Source organism: Caenorhabditis elegans, chromosome X (assembly GCF_000002985.6).
Source record: "Caenorhabditis elegans chromosome X".
NCBI lineage: Eukaryota > Metazoa > Nematoda > Chromadorea > Rhabditida > Rhabditidae > Caenorhabditis > Caenorhabditis elegans.
This window is the reverse complement of record NC_003284.9, coordinates 11,542,054-11,560,533: the sequence shown is the minus strand read 5'-3', so window position 1 is coordinate 11,560,533 and position 18,480 is coordinate 11,542,054. Positions and strand designations below refer to the sequence as shown.

The following is an 18,480-nucleotide window of genomic DNA, read 5'->3' as shown; positions in this document are numbered from 1 at the left end:
TTTTAGTCCATCATTTTTGAAGATAGATACGGACCAATCAGAAAATCACATTAGTTTTGCACACGGCAGGTAAAAGATAAAAAAAATGAGGGTGTTAGATTTGATGGCTCGGAAACTGATGAGATGGGCTAGTGGTTAAAAATTTACAACCGAAGAGCCGCGCCGATTATTATGAAGATCGACTGACAGGTGCGGTCGTCGGCAACTGCCCCTCAGTGATACCTACTGGGATTGGAGACATCCTAGAAAATTGAGATGACTTCTTCTTCTTTGCACTGCCAGTGGCTTCTCACTCATTCTAGTGTTACACACACGTCGACTTGATGGCTTATGTATGTTCCTCCTCGGACTCACTAACATTATCGTCTCGTTTTTCAACTTTATCGGCTCGAGTTTATACTGCTCATGTTGTTGTCCGTGAGCGCGCACAGGTGCCATTCCGACTGCCGCTTGAATAAATCGAAAGCAGATCAAATTTATTATCACCGACACTTGTCAGCTATAAAACGAGCAAAAGCAAAGATTGCAACTAATGTCAATAGATCGAGAGACTATAGAGTTGACGTTGTGACAAAGTTCGGGGTGTCCGGCAGAAGAAATTCTGAAATCAAATTATTCGTCCAATGTATTCTTCCTTTTCTTCCTCCCACGCGTAATTGCAAAAACACGAGAAATGTTTATTTTATTCAAGAGAAAAGGGAAGCCTAATATCGGAGAGAAATAAATATATATATATATATATATATATCACAGACATTAAGGAAAAATGGGGAAAGTTAAATCGTGGTCCAGAAAAAAATAGCGACAGAATAGGAAATATAGATAGAATACAGGAAGTGAGAGAAAACAGAAAACAAATAAATTATTATATTCAAACTAAATGACTAGAGTTTCAGTTTTGCAGGTTTCAAGCAGATCGTACTATCGTCATCATCGCTCATCGAACACATCTTTCTCGACGATGGGGCACTGTTCATTTCGTACACTGTTTTGTAGAAATCCACAGCAGCTAGCGACATAGCCGAGTATGTCTTGGAGAGGATCGGAATGAGAATGCATTGATGTCCGACAGCGATGATTCGATAAGCACGTGATTGGAATGGATCAGATACGGCAGGGCACATTATGTTGTTCAAGTTGACGCGGGTTACCTGGAAATACGCAACATTTTATAGAAAATTGTATTTTTATATAATAAAAATTATTAATTATATGTATTTACTCGATTCGAAAATTGAATTCAACTTTCCTTTTGAATAAAAACTGTTTTTGTAAATATTTACAGAAAAATCAAAATTTTTCACCTTCTACATATTGTATGTAGCAGTGGGAAACCGCTATTAATTTTTTATGTCACATGTTATGTATTTAATTTTTATTCTGTTTTTTCTGTTGATCTAGGTATCTGAATGAAACGGAACAAAGTTTGACAAACACGGAAATTTTGGATTGTTATGTCTTTTTTCTGTTTTGAACCTCTATAAACATTTCCAAAAAAATTTTGATTTGCCTAGTCTTTTTTACTAAAATGGTCCATTTGGAGACATTGAATATAAAACTTTATATTAAGACAACCTAGAATATTTTCTTCCATTTAATCGGAAACCATTTTGAGAAAAATTTTCAGACTCTCAGTACGCAAATTCGAAAATACAAATTTGTTGATGTATATTTCAAATTGAACAAATTTTAACTGAGTACTTTTTGTTTTGATCGTCAATTACTTGAAATTACTTTTTTATTCCCCTGACTGTACATCGTAATTGCTTTATAATTTTTTGTGTCTGTTCTGTTCTTTTTCTATTTTTTCTTTCAAAACAAATAGTTTTGCCCCTCAATAGCCACAATTGTAAGTTTTTGGTTTTCGGAAATTCTGCCACTAACCATTGCACCAAACTGCAAGATCACAAAATGGTAAAGAGAGAAGAGTGAGATCCCGAAAACAGTCCATCCAAAATCGTATGGCTTTTCTGGCTCAAAAGCCCCTTGTATGTACATGAGATACACTGGAACAACGAGAATGGCAACGTGCTGCGCGTAATAGATAAACACTTCTCCAGGCAGCTGCAAAATTACATTATGTCTTCAGGCTGAGCTCCAACCCCTCCCCCTTTTCTTACATTTCGTGTGTTCAAAATTGGAAACGCCAACGCGAACCAAGCTCCCGGCATGAAATAGAGCATCAGTCGGAAGAGGAAACAGGCTTTTCTGAACGAAAATTTGATTACATTCCCAATCTTCAGAGCTATGTCTCTTTTTTTCTATCAGCAAAAAAGGGCACTCACTTTGATGTCCCCTCCATTGTAAGCAGCATTAGTTGCATTGTGGTAGTGACGTGGCACGGGTTAAGAAGGAAGATTCCAGTTCTGTTAAGTCAAGTAAATAATTAAATGATATGCAAGAAAAGATTTTCGCGTATACTTTGTACTAGTGAGCAAGGGGTGTATTTCAAAATATTAAATCACATGATCTTTGTATTAACCATTTTTTTTTGAGATAAATGTCAGAAAATACGTGTTTCTAATTTTATAACACTGCTTATTCACGTAAACTTAAAAGCTTGTAAATCAATCTTTTAGCGAAGTTTATAAAATGCGGACCCCCTTTGAAAGCCTTTGAAAATAAGAAAACATTTAGCAAAAATGGTCACAGAGTTTAAAAAAAAAAGATCTACCTTGAAATCATTTTATAGGCAAGTTCGGCACCAAAAATAAGGCTATATACGGTGAGTATCACATATCTGGACACGTTTCGAGTTGGTAGTGTAAATGAGCAATCAAGTGGGATCGACATATAAGCTGCCCAGAAAGAGAGAGGGATAAAGACAATTGACTCCAGAAATCTCTGCCATGACGGAAGATACTAAAATAAAACTTTTTTCGAATGTCACAAGTTTCTTTTTTCTAACTCACATTCATGCATTCTTCGCCGCCATTTCCTTGAATGGAGCTGTCGATGCCACCAATGGCAAGTTCCCAAATGACGTCGTACATCACCTTTGCATTCTGAAGTTAATAATGCAATGATTGAAAACGTGTACAATATTATTATTGTTGTGAAAACAGAAGAAATGAGGGAGAAGCAAGACTGGGGTGTTGGTATTGTGTTATTATGTCTAGAGGGAAAGGATCACGCCATCACATAAGGAAGTTTTGAAAAACAAACTAATAATTTGGCCTAGTGTTTTACATAAAATTTTAATTATGTATTCAATCTACACCTGCTTGAAAATTTTTTGTATATAATCTATTAAATTGAAAAATGACGTGTGTTCAGTCATTTCCTTACATATTTCTCGTTCTTCGGTTTTGGATTTTGAGATGAGTTCCTGGTTTATGAAGCACGTCCTTCCCTCATCCAAATAATACGAAAAAAATAATTTTGAAAACTAAAATATTATAAAGGCAAAATTGTTTTATTGAAAATCATTTCTTGTCAAGCACTTTATGGATAAAAAAGTAAAAGCGACAGAAATAAAATTTGTCTTCGAATTATGACTTTTTATTTTATATTGAGTAGCATAATCCTCAATAAATCATCTATGTTTAGAAGTAAGAATGATATTTGAATGAAAGCTAATTTCATTTTTTCCTGGAATTTTTTGTAAGTTTAGCTGAATTTAGTCGTTTTGTACAAAATAATGAGTTGTTTCATTACAAAATTATGTGATTAAAATTAAATTACGTATTTAGTCAAAGTTAAATTTTATTTAGGTAATGGGTTCATTTATTACTCCTCCTTAAATACCACTATCTATATACAAAACGCGTATACGTTAATAATGTTCCCTATGAAAAATCCAAACATTTCTTGAAAGTTATATGTAGGGTGGTGTTTGTTTTAAAAAAAGTTACGCGGCTTTTCTAACATAATTAATTTTTTATTAATATTTGTCGCAAACAATTTCAGTCAATTTCTAGGTTGATCAAAGGTAATCTTTTTATCGCAAGCTGAATGACGGTTTAGATAAGAACACAAACGGGAAATTAAAAGCAAATGCTATCAGACTGTCTCTCGGAAAAAGATGACCGATCAGCAAACTGATTGGAAGTTTTACAACTGCAGTTTTCAAATTTCAAAAGGAATTTGGTTAGTAAATAAAAGCAGATATTCTCGTACCTGGTGGAAATTTATTTCAGGAGAAGAAACAGAAGACGGAATGAAAAATGTTTCATTCATGAATGTGTCATTTATGACAGTTGGAAAAACACCTGGAAACTCCAGTTTAACGAGAGACAGCGACCAAGATGTAACCTGGTGTAACCGAAGGGAGGGGAACGAAGGAGGAACAAGAGAAAAAAGAGGAGGAGCCGCAGAGGGGCAAATCGAACTATATAGTGTGTTGTTATTCAGCTGATATTCTTTCCCTCTTAACCACTGATATCGTGTTAACGAGGCATTAAGACGAGCGAGGTCCAAGCTGAACGGGAGAGGCAAAAAGACAGAAATGAAGAAAAGAAGGAAAAGAGGAATGAGAAGAGGAGAGAGTGGTCTGAATTAGCCACAAAAACAACGAGACTCAATGCTTTTCAAAATAAAGTATTTTACTTTTTTTTAAAGTGTTTTTTAAGTTTTAAGACCCTGGGATTAAAACTATTTTTGACACTTACTTTCAGAGTTTCTCCCAACTCAAACAGCCACATTTAACAACATTCTTAGTAACAGGAACTTGAGTAAAACTGACAGTAACAACAGACACACAACAGAACACCCCACAAAAAGTTAGAAAAACTAGCCGGCAGTATGTTTCGTTTTAATTGGTCGGGTTTTGTCAAATCGGTTAGTTGAGGAGAGGACATCAGGGGTCAAAGTGTGGCCCATGTGATTAGTTGACGTAATCCAGTCATGTTGAACGTTTTGAGGATGTACTCAGCACGAGGTGCGGACTCTCTTGGTTTGAGAAGATATATTTGAAAAAATGTTACAAAGGTTCATGAATGAAACAGAGTCCACAGATTTGTGTGGGTGTTGCTAAAATTGAGGATAAAGGGAGAACCGATAAACAATTATTGATATTTGATATGAAAGTAGTATTTTTCGCATTTATTTTTTAAAAAAAGTATTACTTTTTTCATTTTTTTAAGTTAACATGACGGGCCACTCTAAGAATTTTGCACTTAGATCTATAGAGATCGGGAACTGTCCAATTTCTGATCAACCCATAATTTTTTGCTGCGTCACTCTAAGTACCAGTTGATCTTGAACTCTGTCTATCTTCCGGTGTATTTGAGTTCCACCATCTTGCCTATCTCAATTGCTTTTCCCCCTCCCGACAAGTGGTCATTCTTATCGTAACGAGTTGATAGGGGAAAGAAAAATGGAGAGGGCAAAGTCTGACTTTTACGTTGTGAATATGTGTTGTAATTTGTTTAGGAAATTGAAAATTGTGATCAAAAAGTTGTCGAAGTGCGAGAATAATTGAAAATATATAGAGTTGAAGAAGAAAGAATAAAAAAGAAAGTAGAACATGAAGGCGGAGTTAGAGATACAAGTAAGCGCGAGGTGAGCTTTCAAATGTGAGAAGGCGTCTCTTTGCGCACAAAGACAGCTGAAAAAAAAAGAAAGATGGTGAAAGTATACTTGCAATGGTAAAAATAAAGAGAAGCGTAAGAAACAGCGAACTTTGAGTCTTGCTTACCAATGAATTCCTATAACAGCGAAACGTCTTCTTTGTTGCTCCAGAATGCGTAATTCAACATGCATAAAACTGGAGAAAACCTTCACTCTCTCCCTCTCTTTCTTTCGTTCACTCTTTAAAGGACGGGCGGAGATTTTAATGAGAGTGAGAGACACCATTTTAGTAAGCAAATAGATGGAGAGCTGAGTGACATGTGCACTTAGTTCAGATAGCAGCAGCTTACATAATCGGGATGACGGACACACCAAGAAATGGTGTGAGAAAGGTCGGGAAGTACTGGGTGTGAGAGACAAATTTTTCAATCGGCAATTTCGTTTGTTTAGTAATCCAAATTATCTATAATTTGATGATTCGGTTAAATTATCAAACAATTTTTGAACTTTTGAAATTTTTTTTTGAATTTTCCATTTTAAACTTTAACCTAATTGCTCAAATTCAAAAGCATAAACTTGCGGCCTACGTTATAATCGATCTGTTTTAAAAATTTTTGTCCCTTAGATGTTTCTTGGAAATTGAATAAAATTTACAAGATTAATCTCTTCAATTCCAGGTAGCATATGTTATTATTCTTATCAAACCGAATGTAATTATTATTTTTTATAAGAAACTTACACCAAAACTTAAGGGTTTATTAGTTGAATACGCCACGATTCTCGATAGTTCACAACATTTTTCAATTATTCTCTGTCATAACAAGCACAATTCAAACTGATTTGTAAATAAAAAGATAATTTATATTTGTAACAATACATTTTTTAGATGAGATAGGAAAGTAGTATTACATCCTTTAAAAAACATGATAAGTTTCGTGCTGAGCTAAAATAATCACTAATTTCGTAATGTTTCGTGAAGAATAAACATTGCACTTCAACAACATCTTAACCTTTTTTTATATAAAAAGTTCATGGCTCACGAATATCACAAAAGTATTTCAAAAATAAAAAAATAAAGTATTAAAAAATGAAACAGACCATTTAGTTGACGACGACAGGTTCATTTGATCTGATACCTATTATTTTCATTCATTTTCATTCAAATATTGCATCAAGAAAAAGTGAAAAATAAATTAATGCCACAAAAAAGCCAAAACGATATTTTGACATGATAATTTTTAATTCCGATTGTTCTTTTGGCAAAAGCATTCACATCTTTAAAAAGTAATACCAGCAAAAAAGAAAAAACAGGAATTGAAAAAAGTCGGAATTTCTCAATCAGAAAAAAAAAGTTTGGCGTAGAAAAATGTATTTTTCGATGTGTTTTTAAAAACTTTTTTTGAAAAAATTATTTATGAATCACAAAGCCAAATATCGTGTTGTTTGTTAATATGCATTGAACATTGAGCGGGCACATTTCACATTTTTGCTATTCAGAGCTCTGGATCAATAAATATGCTAATTATTGTGCTATGGAAAGAGCAATGAAAACAATTTTGTGAAAGAGTCTTACCATTTTGCATCAAAAAGTGTGCCCATATGTAAGGAATGTTTTGAAAAAGTGAAAAAAAAAACGTTATTTTTCACAAGGGACATTGGCAAGCTGGCATGTCACGCAAAATCTATAAAAGTGAAAAACAAATAGCGTGCTTTTTTTCTTAGGGGTATAATACAAATTTTGAGTTTTTGAAGCTAATATTGTATTTTAATACGCACAAATTGAAGAAAACTGCCACCGGAATGAATATATGAATGAAAAGAAGCTTTACTTATGCAACACTCAAAAGTCCGGGACGTCGACGCTAATGCCAAGTTAGTTGGTGAGCGGAAGGCCTCGTCTTTCGCCTTCTAGTAGTCTGCGTCTTTCGTGCTCTTTTTCTCTCTTCCCATATTCCCTCTTTTGGGCTTCCACTTATCATGAAAAAGAGGGAAAGGGCGAGAGACTATCTTGGATTGGGCAAAGAAATTATTTCACGGGAAACGGACTAAAAACGAAAAAAGAATAAAAGAAAAAGACCACACAAAGTTTACTGGCGTCTTCAGAAAAGAAATAAAATGTTTCGTTAAAAAGAAAATTCATGGAGTTGAATTTGATTTTCAATAGATCAAGTCAACAAAAGGAGCCAAACAATAAAATATGCTCCAATTCACTTTTTCAGAACGAAATAAAACTGAAACAAAAATTATTGGTCGTAAACGTATTTTGAATTTTCTGGATGTCGCATATTATTTTGTAAGATTGAAAAGAATTTTGAAGAATTTGATTCAGAATTCTAAACTTTTCTTGCCTAGTTAAAAATTGTAATTTCAGCACCACACATCATTCCTTTCCAGTTGTGAATGTAATTATTCCAGAGAATATTTTTCATTTATTTTGCAGTGAATAAGTCACAGTTTCAAAAAAGAGACGTTTTTTGAAGTATACAATCTCAAATTTATCTGGGATAAAAACAGTCATTTATAACTCAATTTTCGAAAATGCCCAGCAAATTTTTAAAAATAACTGGTAACGAAAATGTAACGTGAATAAGCAGAGAATGATTTTTAAATAAGCCATAAATTCCTAAACATTGATGAGTGTTTTCACAACAAAAAGAAACTCACGCTCAATCATCAAAACAGCGCTAATTACAACTAATCAACTACAAACTACTAGTTTTAAGAGATGCGTATGGCAAGAATCGTGTTATTGTTATTCTTACTCTCTTGACGCCCGAAACTTTATGTTCCGAAAGAAAACAAACAGAAAGTGACTGCGGGAAGTGAATGTGGTCACACTATCTGACAAAAGAAGCCAAAAGGGGAGTTTTACTTGAATGCATCTAATTAAATATTTTGAATTACTTTCAATCAAACGTTATTCAAAACGATTTACTGACGAATATCTTGACGTTTGCGTATTCAAGCTTCACTGTTGTATACACTAGAATTCTATGCATTTTCGATTGAAACTCGATCTCCGAAGATCATTGAAACAAGAAAGAGTGGGGTGGAGGGAGTTTAGGCCGATGTGCAGATGTCATATTCCATATTCCCAATGGATATTTGTGTGAGATCGTGAACGGCGTAGAAGAATTGAGAGTGGCTAGCTGATGCGCCGTAAATATTCCAGAGCTGCCTTCAATTTTCTTCTCATGTCTCCCAGTGGAGAAAAGGCAGCATTTCTTGACAGAGAACACCTCTAATCCTATATGGGAAGAAAAACATGAACACTGATAGAATCTTTCGGTTTTTTCCGTTTTCTTTTTTTTGAAAAAAGGGAAGAATTCAAAGTTTTCTGTTCTTTTATATTCAAGCAAAAATAGAAAAAAAAAGAAAAGAGAAAAAAACGGCAAGCGTTTTCAACAAAAAACTTGATGACGTCCGCACAATTGTTTTTTTTGTCAAATTTACTTTTTTAGAAACCATGGTATGGTCTGAACAACAATTTAAATGTGATAAATTAGAAAAAAGACTCAAAAACGACTCAATAGGTGAGCGCTATGGGTAATTTGAAGTCATGCAAAATTGTTGTTTCGAATTTCTAATAAACTTCTCATATTTAAATTGTACTTTTGTAATTACGGAGAAAAACTGATGAGTTAGTTGCGGTTGCTCTAAAAACCCGATCTTCCTAGAACGAAATGACGTAAAATTTAATTTTTTCATGATGGGAAATGAAAACCTCATTCTGAATATATAGTCGGATTTATCGTTTTGGATATTTCAAAATATTTTTTTTTATTTTCTGTTGATTTGATTAAATATTTCAAGTTAGTTAATCTACGGTTTTTTCAAAAGCACAAAAAACCAATGAGTGGTAATTTGATAAAATAATTTTAAAAACTATCCGCATCTACATATGTAAATTCTGGGTAGTGTTGTATTTTATTTGCCGACCATTGAAATTAATTGTTTAAATTCTAAAAAAAATGAAACGTGTAGAATTGTTTTATATTTATAGACTAAAAACAATCATTCCTAAGAATAGAAATTCCAGCAAATTAAACAAATTTATTTTCACCACAGATAAAAGTTGCAAAAATCTTTTAATTTCAAAGTTAGGCAAGTTTTAAAATCGTAGGGGTCTTCGAGTTTAAATTATATAGGTGATATTGTAATCTTTATTTAAAAAAATTGAAGCACGTAAACGGCTTTCCGCCCTTGCAAACATCAACATGGGGGAAGCAGGTAGTCAACGTGATCTCGGTCTGCGCGCCTGACAAGTGCCTGAGTGGTTAAAGCTGTCTTTTTCGAAATTTTACAAAAAATAGTTCACATCGTCTCTGAAAATAATATTTTTATTTTTACAATACATAGACCAGACACTTTCGATGAAGAAAAACTTATGACAATCTCAATAGAATATTTTAAATATTATTTATCAAAGTGATTACATTGTCTGGGAATAATAATGTTTCGTTTCCTACAACCCAATATGAAGAACGATTAAGTTTGTCGAACAAAACCAGACAAATGTTAAGAATTTGAAGCGGCTGACTGGAAAAAAGGTAAAATTTCACAGATGGAGGATCTCAGAATATAAGCAATTAGAACATTTGAGTAAAAGAGAGTAGTAAATTTAGAAATTTGGCATTTTTGGTATGCTCTGCAAAACGAGGTAAATGCTAATGACTGGGAAACGTCCAATAATAAAAAAGGATGCCATATAACGCTGACGTAGAACTTTGATAAAAACAGATATTACATGTTAATTATATTACATTGTAAAAGTGACACAAATCTGATAAACAGTCTGATTACTCGTTTGATGATCGGGAAGAAGAGCCTTTTGGGAGTTACATAATATTGCAAGACTTCTTCTTTTTCTGTGGTTTCGGATGAAGAATGGACCGTACGGCGTCTTCGAACACCTGTAATTACAAACAATTGAAGTTAACATTTTATAAAAGAATATTGTTTTAATACTTCCACAAATCTATTCCCCAACTTTTTTTTTCCTTTTAACTGAAGTTAATCTTCAAAGAATTGGTAATATTTAATTTTTCTATTGTGATTACTTTTTTAATGAGGAAATAGTAGCCCATTATTTTGTCAACCAGTTCAAGTGACCCGTTTGATAGGCATTTGAAACAGTTAGGATATCTTATATTAAGAATTATTATTAAACATTAAAAATTAAGAAATAATTTATTGATTTAAATTTCTCAAGATATAGTTTTATGAGTTTCAACAAAAAAATTTTTTGCAAATGTTTTTGCCATAATATATGTATAAAGTAAACTCAAAGTTTCAAATAAAAAATCACCTGTGTGAGTCCCTGTTGCGTCAATGCAGAGCATTCCAAATACTTGACAGCTTTAATTTTTTGAGCCATTTTCATGCCTTGCGTTTTGGAAATTGGGGACTTTCCTTCGGCCTGCAGAGCACGCATCGGTTCGGCCTCGTCGCGCAAATCGAGTTTGGTACCTGCAAAATAATCTTTCGGTATAAAAAATAAAATGAATATTTTTGGGATTGAAGTCATAAATTACAGATTTCATCTGTTTAAGATAGGCATGCAAACAGACGCTTTTGGAAAAGGTTTTTGAATATATAGATTTTTTCCAAATACTCAAGAAAATAAAGCCATGCAGGCGGCTGTCTAAATCATGCCGTCTTTACCAGAGGGAACAAAGTGGTCAGCATAGTATGAGCAACGTCTCATTTACTTTTTTGAGTAGATTTGTAGCAAAGACCCGGCTTAAAATATTTGTCTAACGTCTGTTAAAATTAATTATCTTCTTTTCAATTTTTTTTAGTTATGAAAAATTAAAACGTGTAGTTTTTGTATTTATAGGCTTGGGAAACAACCATTTCTGAGCCTTATTTATTTTTCTAATAAAGAAATTGATGAACGATTATTCAGAACTGTTGCACACATTGAACCTCTGCACTTTACGGCGAACCACAATTCGAGGACTTTTTCAAAATTTAAAAAATACTAACCAACTAGAATGACAGGCGCATCTGGACAATGCTGTCGTATTTCCGGAATCCACTTGCTTGCCACATTGTCAAACGATACGGGCGAGACGACAGAGAAGCAGAGAATGAAAACATCCGTCTGTGGGTAGGAAAGTGGTCGTAAACGATCATAATCCTCCTGTCCAGCAGTATCCCACAATCCTAAGTTCACAACGTTCCCATCAAGACTCATCTGTGCCGAATAGTTATCAAATCTGAAATGTATATAACGTTCGGCACTTGAATCAACACTGATGATTCATGTCACACTTTAAAATATAACAACTTACACTGTAGGCACATACTGAACTGGAAAAGAGTCAGTTGTGTAAGATATTAACATGCATGTTTTTCCAACTGTTCCGTCTCCAACAACTACACATTTGATCTGCCTCGACGGTGAAGACATCTGAAATAACAAATTAAAGTTAGGGAATGAAAAGTTGGCGAAAATTGAAACACAAGGTCATGGCTATGAAATGATTACTGCAACTGAAAAGTACAAAGTTTGAAGAAAAAGGTTTTTACAAATATAAGATTAGCAAAAAAAAATCTAACTAAATTGAAACAAAATTTAAATCGAAAATTTAGGAAATAACACTAATGGTGAACGTATTTCTGAAGACAAGTTAAAAAAAGCAAAACGAAATACTCAAGAAGAGGGCGTTTTCATACCCATGACTCATGGGGGCATCGGTTGAAATAATGAGTGTTTCGATAACAGGTGTTGCTGGCACCCGAATACTGTCATGCCAAGCAGGCCCTTTCCAGGGTCATTGCAAAATACGATGTTGTTGCGTGACGTGGCATGAAGCCATTAGAACAATACAAACGCAGAATAGAAAATAATGGGGAAAGAATCCTAAAATGGGTAGCGAACAAAGTGATGAAAGAGAAACATGACAAAGCGTGGAACAAAAACCGAAAATTTGGAGAATTGAAAGAAAAATGTGAAGAACGAATCGTTTTGAATGCAAATGAGCATTTGAAAAACGAAAACCTCGGAGAAAGGGAGACCTCACACATCTGCGGATGAGTCATTGTGGAGCCAGAGGAAACGCGTCGTGGGCACTGACCCCAGAAATTGCAAAGTGTACGGACGGTTAATTTAGAACATCTGAGGATGTTAGTGTCTAAAGGCCATCCACACACATACACATACACACGTAGTGACTCCCCCTCCTTCTTCAAGTCATTGATATCTGTCGTAAAAGCCCATAAAACTAATGCATTTGAGGTGAGATGGGTTAGGTTGGGGGAAAAGATGGATGAGAAGGGCAAGTTCCTTTTTTTTTTGTTTTCCTTCAGGAGTGAGAAGTGGAAGAATCCGGATGCGATTCAATTAGTTTGTCACCACTCCACCTCGGCAAATGTGAGATGCGTATTGTTGGTGGTGTAACTTTTTGAGATTGAGATGCTAGCACGAAAAGAAGATAGATGCTTTTCAAAAATAATGAGAATCCACGATGAATTGCAAAAGCAAGATGTTTGTCATTAGATTTGAGAAATGGTCAATTACATTTTTCTAAGACACTGGGGGTGAAAAACATTTATTAAGATATACATATTTTTTTTTGAAAGGAAGTTTAAACTTGCAAACACTGCTTGTGTATTACATGCACTCATTTTTAAAGTAATTTTTAAGTTGTAAAAATAAAAAAGTGTGGAAATTTTTTTATATTTTAAAGCTTACAATTAGAAAATAAGCATTTCTGAGCCAAACGAGGAAAATTCCACATCACGTTCAATTTAAACGGAGAAATCAATGAGCATTTTCATTAATTTTAAAATGAAAGTATGTAATACACAAGTACCAAAATAAGAAATTAACTCATTGTAAAAAAGTCTCAATAAGATATTGCAATTGCACGACAACAAAGTTCACTTTCTCGGAAACCGATTTCTTGTGTTTGACTGTTTGACCTTCACGGAAACCAAGAATCCATTAAGAATCTCAAAAAGAAACTAATTCTATAACGTAGCGTATTGATCACATCAAAACAACTCCTCCCATATCATATCCAATGAACAATAAAAAACGAGTTAAAATGAGAAACAAGGAAAGAGAAGACTGTGCACATAAAATTAAAGGTTATGCGAGTGTGCGAATATGAGGTGACTCAACGTCCTCCAAACACACACGCATACACACACCGAGAACCGTTCAAAGAGAACGAGAGAGTGTGTGAGGCGCGGAGGCATCAGACACTGGCGAGTGATGGGGCGCGTTTGCTACGGGCGAGTCAAGTATTGATCGCTGAGACTCCGCAGTGGTCTTGGTGCTGCGCGCTCGTTTGGAATACCCTGTGTTGTCCGCTTGTGTGTCGAGAGGGTGTTTCTGTCATATCATACTCTCCTGCGCGTCCGCTTTCTTTGCTTTTTCTAGTGTAAAACACTTCATCAAATGTGTTCTTCTCTGACATTTTTATCTAATTTTTTTTGTTGCAAAAAAGATGATGAAAAATTTCATTTCCTTCTCTATAGTGTTTTGATGTTTTTTTTGCCATTATTGATTTTTCAGATGTCACGGTTTGGGGTATTTATCATAGGAGTTCTCTTCTTTATGTCAGTTTGTGATGTGCTGAGAAGTAAGTTGTGACACATCATAAATGAAATAAACAACCCAAGTAGCTGTTTCAGCGGAAGAGCATTCACACGATGAGAACCACGTACATGAAAAGGACGATTTTGAAGCAGAATTTGGAGACGAAACAGATTCACAAAGCTTCAGGTATTATTTTTTTAAAGGTCGAATTGTGAAATTAAAATCAATTTTATTTTCAAAAAAGTGAAAATCTAACGCATGACCGTTTTCAATTTTTCAAGCTTTCTAAGGTGCTCAATAAAATTTCTAAGTTCATGATAATTAGTTTCCAACAGGTTAACTGAAATTTTTCAAACAAGTGCTACAAAACTTAATTTTTTCAGTCAAGGAACCGAAGAAGATCATATTGAAGTCCGGGAGCAATCCTCATTTGTTAAGCCTACAGCCGTCCACCACGCCAAGGATCTTCCAACATTGAGAATTTTCTACTGGTAATATTTATACATATATAGGTTCTACTAGAAATTATGCATAATTTTTCAGTGTTTCATGTGGTTATAAGCAAGCTTTCGACCAGTTCACCACTTTTGCCAAAGAAAAGTATCCAAATATGCCAATTGAAGGAGCCAACTTTGCACCGGTTCTTTGGAAAGCTTATGTTGCTCAGGTACTGTTCAATTTGAAGTGACTTGGATTATTTATAAAATGTATTTTTAGGCTCTCAGTTTCGTCAAAATGGCAGTTCTCGTGCTGGTGCTAGGTGGAATAAATCCATTTGAGAGATTTGGTCTTGGATACCCACAGATTCTGCAGCACGCACACGGAAACAAGATGTCGTCCTGTATGCTGGTGTTCATGCTCGGCAACCTTGTTGAACAAAGTCTCATTTCTACTGGAGCATTCGAAGTTTACCTTGGCAATGAACAAATCTGGAGTAAAATCGAGTCAGGTCGTGTACCATCCCCTCAGGAATTCATGCAACTTATCGATGCTCAACTTGCGGTGCTCGGAAAAGCTCCTGTCAACACAGAATCATTTGGAGAGTTCCAACAGACTGTCTAAAACGCTATGTTTTCAATTTGACACCGTGTTACCATAATTATTTACAATGTATTCTTGCTGCTCAAACTGATTCATTCCCTCACTCGTCATCCGACGCCTTATTTTATTAAGTTAAATTAACTTTTTATTTGTTTCTCAACGTGTGTAAATTATTTGCAGTCATAAAAATTCTCGCCACTTTTATTTCACCTCTAATGATTTTCTATTCAAATAATGTTACGTTTTGTTTTTTTTTAAATAATTATTTACCATTAAGGAATCAAATTTTTGAAACCAGTTTTTTCATTTGAAATTTTTCAGAAATAATATTTTTTACTAGAGTATTAGTTTTGTTTATTTAAAAACAAATCACAAAGTAAAAAATTCGTTTAAGGAATGTTTCGCGCAAATGAATGCAACATTTACAAAAGCAATCTCCTTGGATAATTGCTTAGAATATTTTAAGAGTTCTTCGTCGTCTACTGAAGTTTCCATTTTTGATATCAAGCTGTGTACTTGAGAGATTGCGTTTCCACGATACCAGTTGTCCGCACTCGGGCGGAAGAGCACATGACGACTCTGCGGATCTCCAAGGATACCATGCGGGTTTATGAAACATTTTTCAAATCTGAAAAATCTAATATGTGAAAATTGAAGTTTTCATAAGCATGCATACCTTTGCTGTCTTTTCTAACAGTTCAAACTGTTTCTGGGGCTCAGTCAAGTACTCAGAAATGTTTTCAAAAGTCTGAGCCTTATTAATGTGTTGTTGTATTCTCGGGAAATACTCATCAAGAACTCTGTCCATTAACTCTTTTAAGCTGAAATTATTTCTACTTGGTAGAAAACGCAAATTGCAGTGCTTACTCATAAGGAAGAATTCTGCTTTCCGAAAAGTTTAAAATGCACTCAATTAACATCTCGCCCATAGCTTTATGCATCTGAAAAATGATAATTGTCGAGGTTTACTCTGGGATTTTATTGCCTTGTACTCTGGATCAAGAATATTGTCTATCAAATAGGGTGTTTCGTAAATTGTATGATATGAGGGGATAAACAGGCGGGCTGTCCAATGATGATGTGACAAAGAAAACCATCGGAATACCTGCATGAACTAGTTTTTCTGTAAATTTCGGTTTTTTGAAAATCTAACCCAAATAATTAAAGAAAGACAAATGATCACTGCCACCTGCTGGAAGCTGGTAAAATGGATGTGAGGAATTATTGTTTTGTGAGGGAGAAATGTTTTCCTGAATTCAATTATAATTGTTTGTTCTTCATACTTTTTACTACCAAGAATCATATAGTGTCTCTCTTCCGTTTTCTATTTCTAACGGATTTGGATGTGAAATTTTTGCTGCAGCTGCACGAAGAACATTAACAACTGTAGGATTAGCCATAGCAAGTCTGATAAAGCAAAGTTTCAGATTATACTTTTTTAACTTCACTACTTACAATGACTGGTTTCCTCCAATCATATCCGTATTTATATATGCAACAGCTCTTCTCATTAACTGAGTACGATGCTCCTCTGCAAACTCTGTGGACCCAATCAGACCATATTCCTCAGCATCCCAATGAGCGAACAGAATTGATCTCGTTAAAAAACCCATTTTCAGGACAAGAGTGAAAGTAACTGTTATAATATTAAACACGTGGGTGTACATATTGAAATGTTTTCTAATAACGGAAGTGATTCGAAATCCTATTATACATAACTTGTTTAGTGTTTGAAAATACCTGGTCTCCATCCTGTAAGATTTTGATATGCTTTTAATGCTCTGGTTACTTCCAAGAGGGTCGATGTGACACTGTTTGGATCTACTGCTCCGTACGTCCAAGCATCATAATGATTTCCCACTAGCACAAACTTATCCGGCTCTTGGCTTCCCTTTATATATCCAAGAACGTTTTGAATTTTTCTAAGGATTAAAATAAAATCCGAAAACTGCCCAGTTAATAAAAAACAAACCGTTCCTCATTTTTAGCGTGCACAGTTACTCTAAGTTTCTGATTATTTATCAGTCCCGGACCATATCGGTATGTGACGTCAAGTTTTCCTAAAAAAGTAACTTGTAATTTCGGTGGAAATGTAGATTTCAAACAACCTTGAAAATCTGCAATGACGGCGTCTCCTTTCATTTTTTCGAATAAAATTTGCGCTGCGCTATATGGAATTGGAAGTAGTGAATAGTTGGGATCTTTTTTCCATCCAACAACTGGAAAAATACTACGTTTTTATAATTTAAATATCTGTAAAACCTCTTGCTCTGATTTTTCTTTGAAGAGATTTTTTATAGAAGGGAATGCCGGCAATCTGGGGTCTCCTGATTGAACATAGCATGTGCCTCTTTGAACGGCATGTGATGGCATCTTATCTGTTCTTCCATATGTACTATCTATTACAAAAAACGGATTGAAGTTTGCTTGTATTATTTTGAAAAACTCACTTGGTCCGGTTCCAAGACTTGCTACTTGCATAGGGTCTGAGTAGAGAAGACATGCTTTTGCTCCTTTTTTGACGGCCATTTGAGCTATGTTACCACGGAAGTTAGAACTGTATCTAGCGAGAACAATTTTGTCCTAAAAAGTTTTCTGCTGTATTAATACTTTTTATACTAGGAATAAACCTTCAGATCTATCCCCAACGATTCTATATGCTCGATATCCTTTGGAGTACCTTTGTTGACATAAACAATATCTCCTTCAACTGTTCCATCAGCCGAATATGCAAGCCATTGTATTTCAGAAACCAAATCATTCTGTTCTTCTTCAATAATAGATATGCTCCGTCCCGTAGTTTTATAAAATACATCTCCATTTTCTTCGAGTATTTCAACAATGTTGGGAGTCGTCCAATCAGGGTATGATAGCAACACATTATACTCGTTAAAATGAACATTTTCGAGACCTTGAGAGATCATTTGATCTCGAATAATTTCAGCCACTCGCAAGTTGTTTTCTGTTCCGGCCACATGAGCTTTTTTAGTGAGCGAATGAAGATTGGAGCGAATTTTGTCAGTGTTAATAAGCTGTCTGATATTATTTGCGATTGAAACTGAAATACTATACAATTAACTCTTCAAAAACTTTTCAAAGTGGTCTCATAAATCATTTGCAGTCAGATAGAACCATAGGAAACTTTTTTCTCTCTTCAATTTACCTGTATTTTGTATTGTAGGTGTCCCACTCGACATTGAAAGCTGATGTACATAATTTGAAATGAGTACAGTTACAACAACTGTCGCTGCTAGAAGTAATACAACGCCGAATATTTGTAATCCTTTTTTCATGTTCGATTTTTGAAAAACGTTATATCATAGAAAAGTGATTCGTTTACCAGGTTATATTTATATGCTTTGATAAAATGCAAATAT

At 34.5% G+C, this 18,480-nt stretch overlaps 3 protein-coding genes, 3 non-coding genes and 1 pseudogene across 10 annotated transcripts; 3 read left to right on the top strand and 4 right to left on the bottom strand.

The window, feature by feature from the left end:
* Positions 1 to 66: 66 nt before the first annotated feature.
* On the bottom strand, positions 67 to 314 carry C35C5.17. The gene has a single exon (NR_072142.1). It is a non-coding gene; the product is annotated as an Unclassified non-coding RNA C35C5.17 (non-coding RNA).
* Positions 74 to 331, top strand: C35C5.15. Its single transcript, NR_072141.1, has one exon. It is a non-coding gene; the product is annotated as an Unclassified non-coding RNA C35C5.15 (non-coding RNA).
* A 336-nt stretch (positions 332 to 667) lies between these two features.
* On the bottom strand, positions 668 to 4,290 carry C35C5.10 (Transmembrane protein 164; the record flags this gene model as incomplete). 2 transcript variants are annotated; one of them, NM_001392850.1, is made up of 7 exons in its annotated part: positions 671 to 1,151; positions 1,885 to 2,064; positions 2,121 to 2,208; positions 2,286 to 2,366; positions 2,675 to 2,862; positions 2,913 to 3,005; positions 4,120 to 4,290. In NM_001392850.1, the coding sequence occupies 7 exons, from the start codon at positions 4,177 to 4,179 to the stop codon at positions 885 to 887; spliced, it is 957 nt and encodes a 318-aa protein (NP_001379478.1). In that variant the 3' UTR covers positions 671 to 884. The 2 variants fall into 2 exon arrangements, with proteins under 2 accessions (NP_001024445.1, NP_001379478.1); NM_001029274.6 differs by lacking the exon at positions 4,120 to 4,290 and having other exon boundaries at positions 668 to 1,151; positions 2,913 to 2,993.
* Positions 4,291 to 8,261: 3,971 nt separating this feature from the next.
* Positions 8,262 to 8,327, top strand: C35C5.14. The gene has a single exon (NR_072140.1). It is a non-coding gene; the product is annotated as an Unclassified non-coding RNA C35C5.14 (non-coding RNA).
* A 1,514-nt stretch (positions 8,328 to 9,841) lies between these two features.
* mig-2 lies at positions 9,842 to 11,926 on the bottom strand (the record flags this gene model as incomplete). Of its 2 annotated transcripts, NM_077530.5 has the most annotated exons (4): positions 9,842 to 10,424; positions 10,820 to 10,980; positions 11,500 to 11,732; positions 11,808 to 11,926. In NM_077530.5, the coding sequence occupies 4 exons, from the start codon at positions 11,924 to 11,926 to the stop codon at positions 10,350 to 10,352; spliced, it is 588 nt and encodes a 195-aa protein (NP_509931.1). The 2 variants fall into 2 exon arrangements, with proteins under 2 accessions (NP_509931.1, NP_001300334.1); NM_001313405.4 differs by lacking the exons at positions 11,500 to 11,732; positions 11,808 to 11,926 and having other exon boundaries at positions 10,350 to 10,424; positions 10,820 to 10,945.
* Positions 11,927 to 14,038: 2,112 nt separating this feature from the next.
* On the top strand, positions 14,039 to 15,487 carry selt-1.1 (Thioredoxin reductase-like selenoprotein T homolog selt-1.1; the record flags this gene model as incomplete). 2 transcript variants are annotated; one of them, NM_077529.5, is made up of 5 exons in its annotated part: positions 14,039 to 14,105; positions 14,158 to 14,248; positions 14,446 to 14,553; positions 14,606 to 14,729; positions 14,780 to 15,487. In NM_077529.5, the coding sequence occupies 5 exons, from the start codon at positions 14,039 to 14,041 to the stop codon at positions 15,122 to 15,124; spliced, it is 735 nt and encodes a 244-aa protein (NP_509930.2). In that variant the 3' UTR covers positions 15,125 to 15,487. The 2 variants fall into 2 exon arrangements, with proteins under 2 accessions (NP_509930.2, NP_509929.2); NM_077528.4 differs by having other exon boundaries at positions 14,149 to 14,248; positions 14,780 to 15,443.
* gcp-2.3 lies at positions 15,473 to 18,396 on the bottom strand (annotated as a pseudogene). The gene is made up of 14 exons: positions 18,267 to 18,396; positions 17,734 to 18,161; positions 17,554 to 17,686; positions 17,366 to 17,502; positions 17,212 to 17,322; positions 17,076 to 17,163; positions 16,844 to 17,025; positions 16,559 to 16,699; positions 16,387 to 16,510; positions 16,257 to 16,353; positions 16,089 to 16,208; positions 15,971 to 16,044; positions 15,780 to 15,924; positions 15,473 to 15,731 (listed from the first exon to the last, which is right to left on the bottom strand). Coding segments are annotated over exons 1-14 (2,169 nt in total).
* Between the last annotated feature and the right edge of the window lie 84 nt (positions 18,397 to 18,480).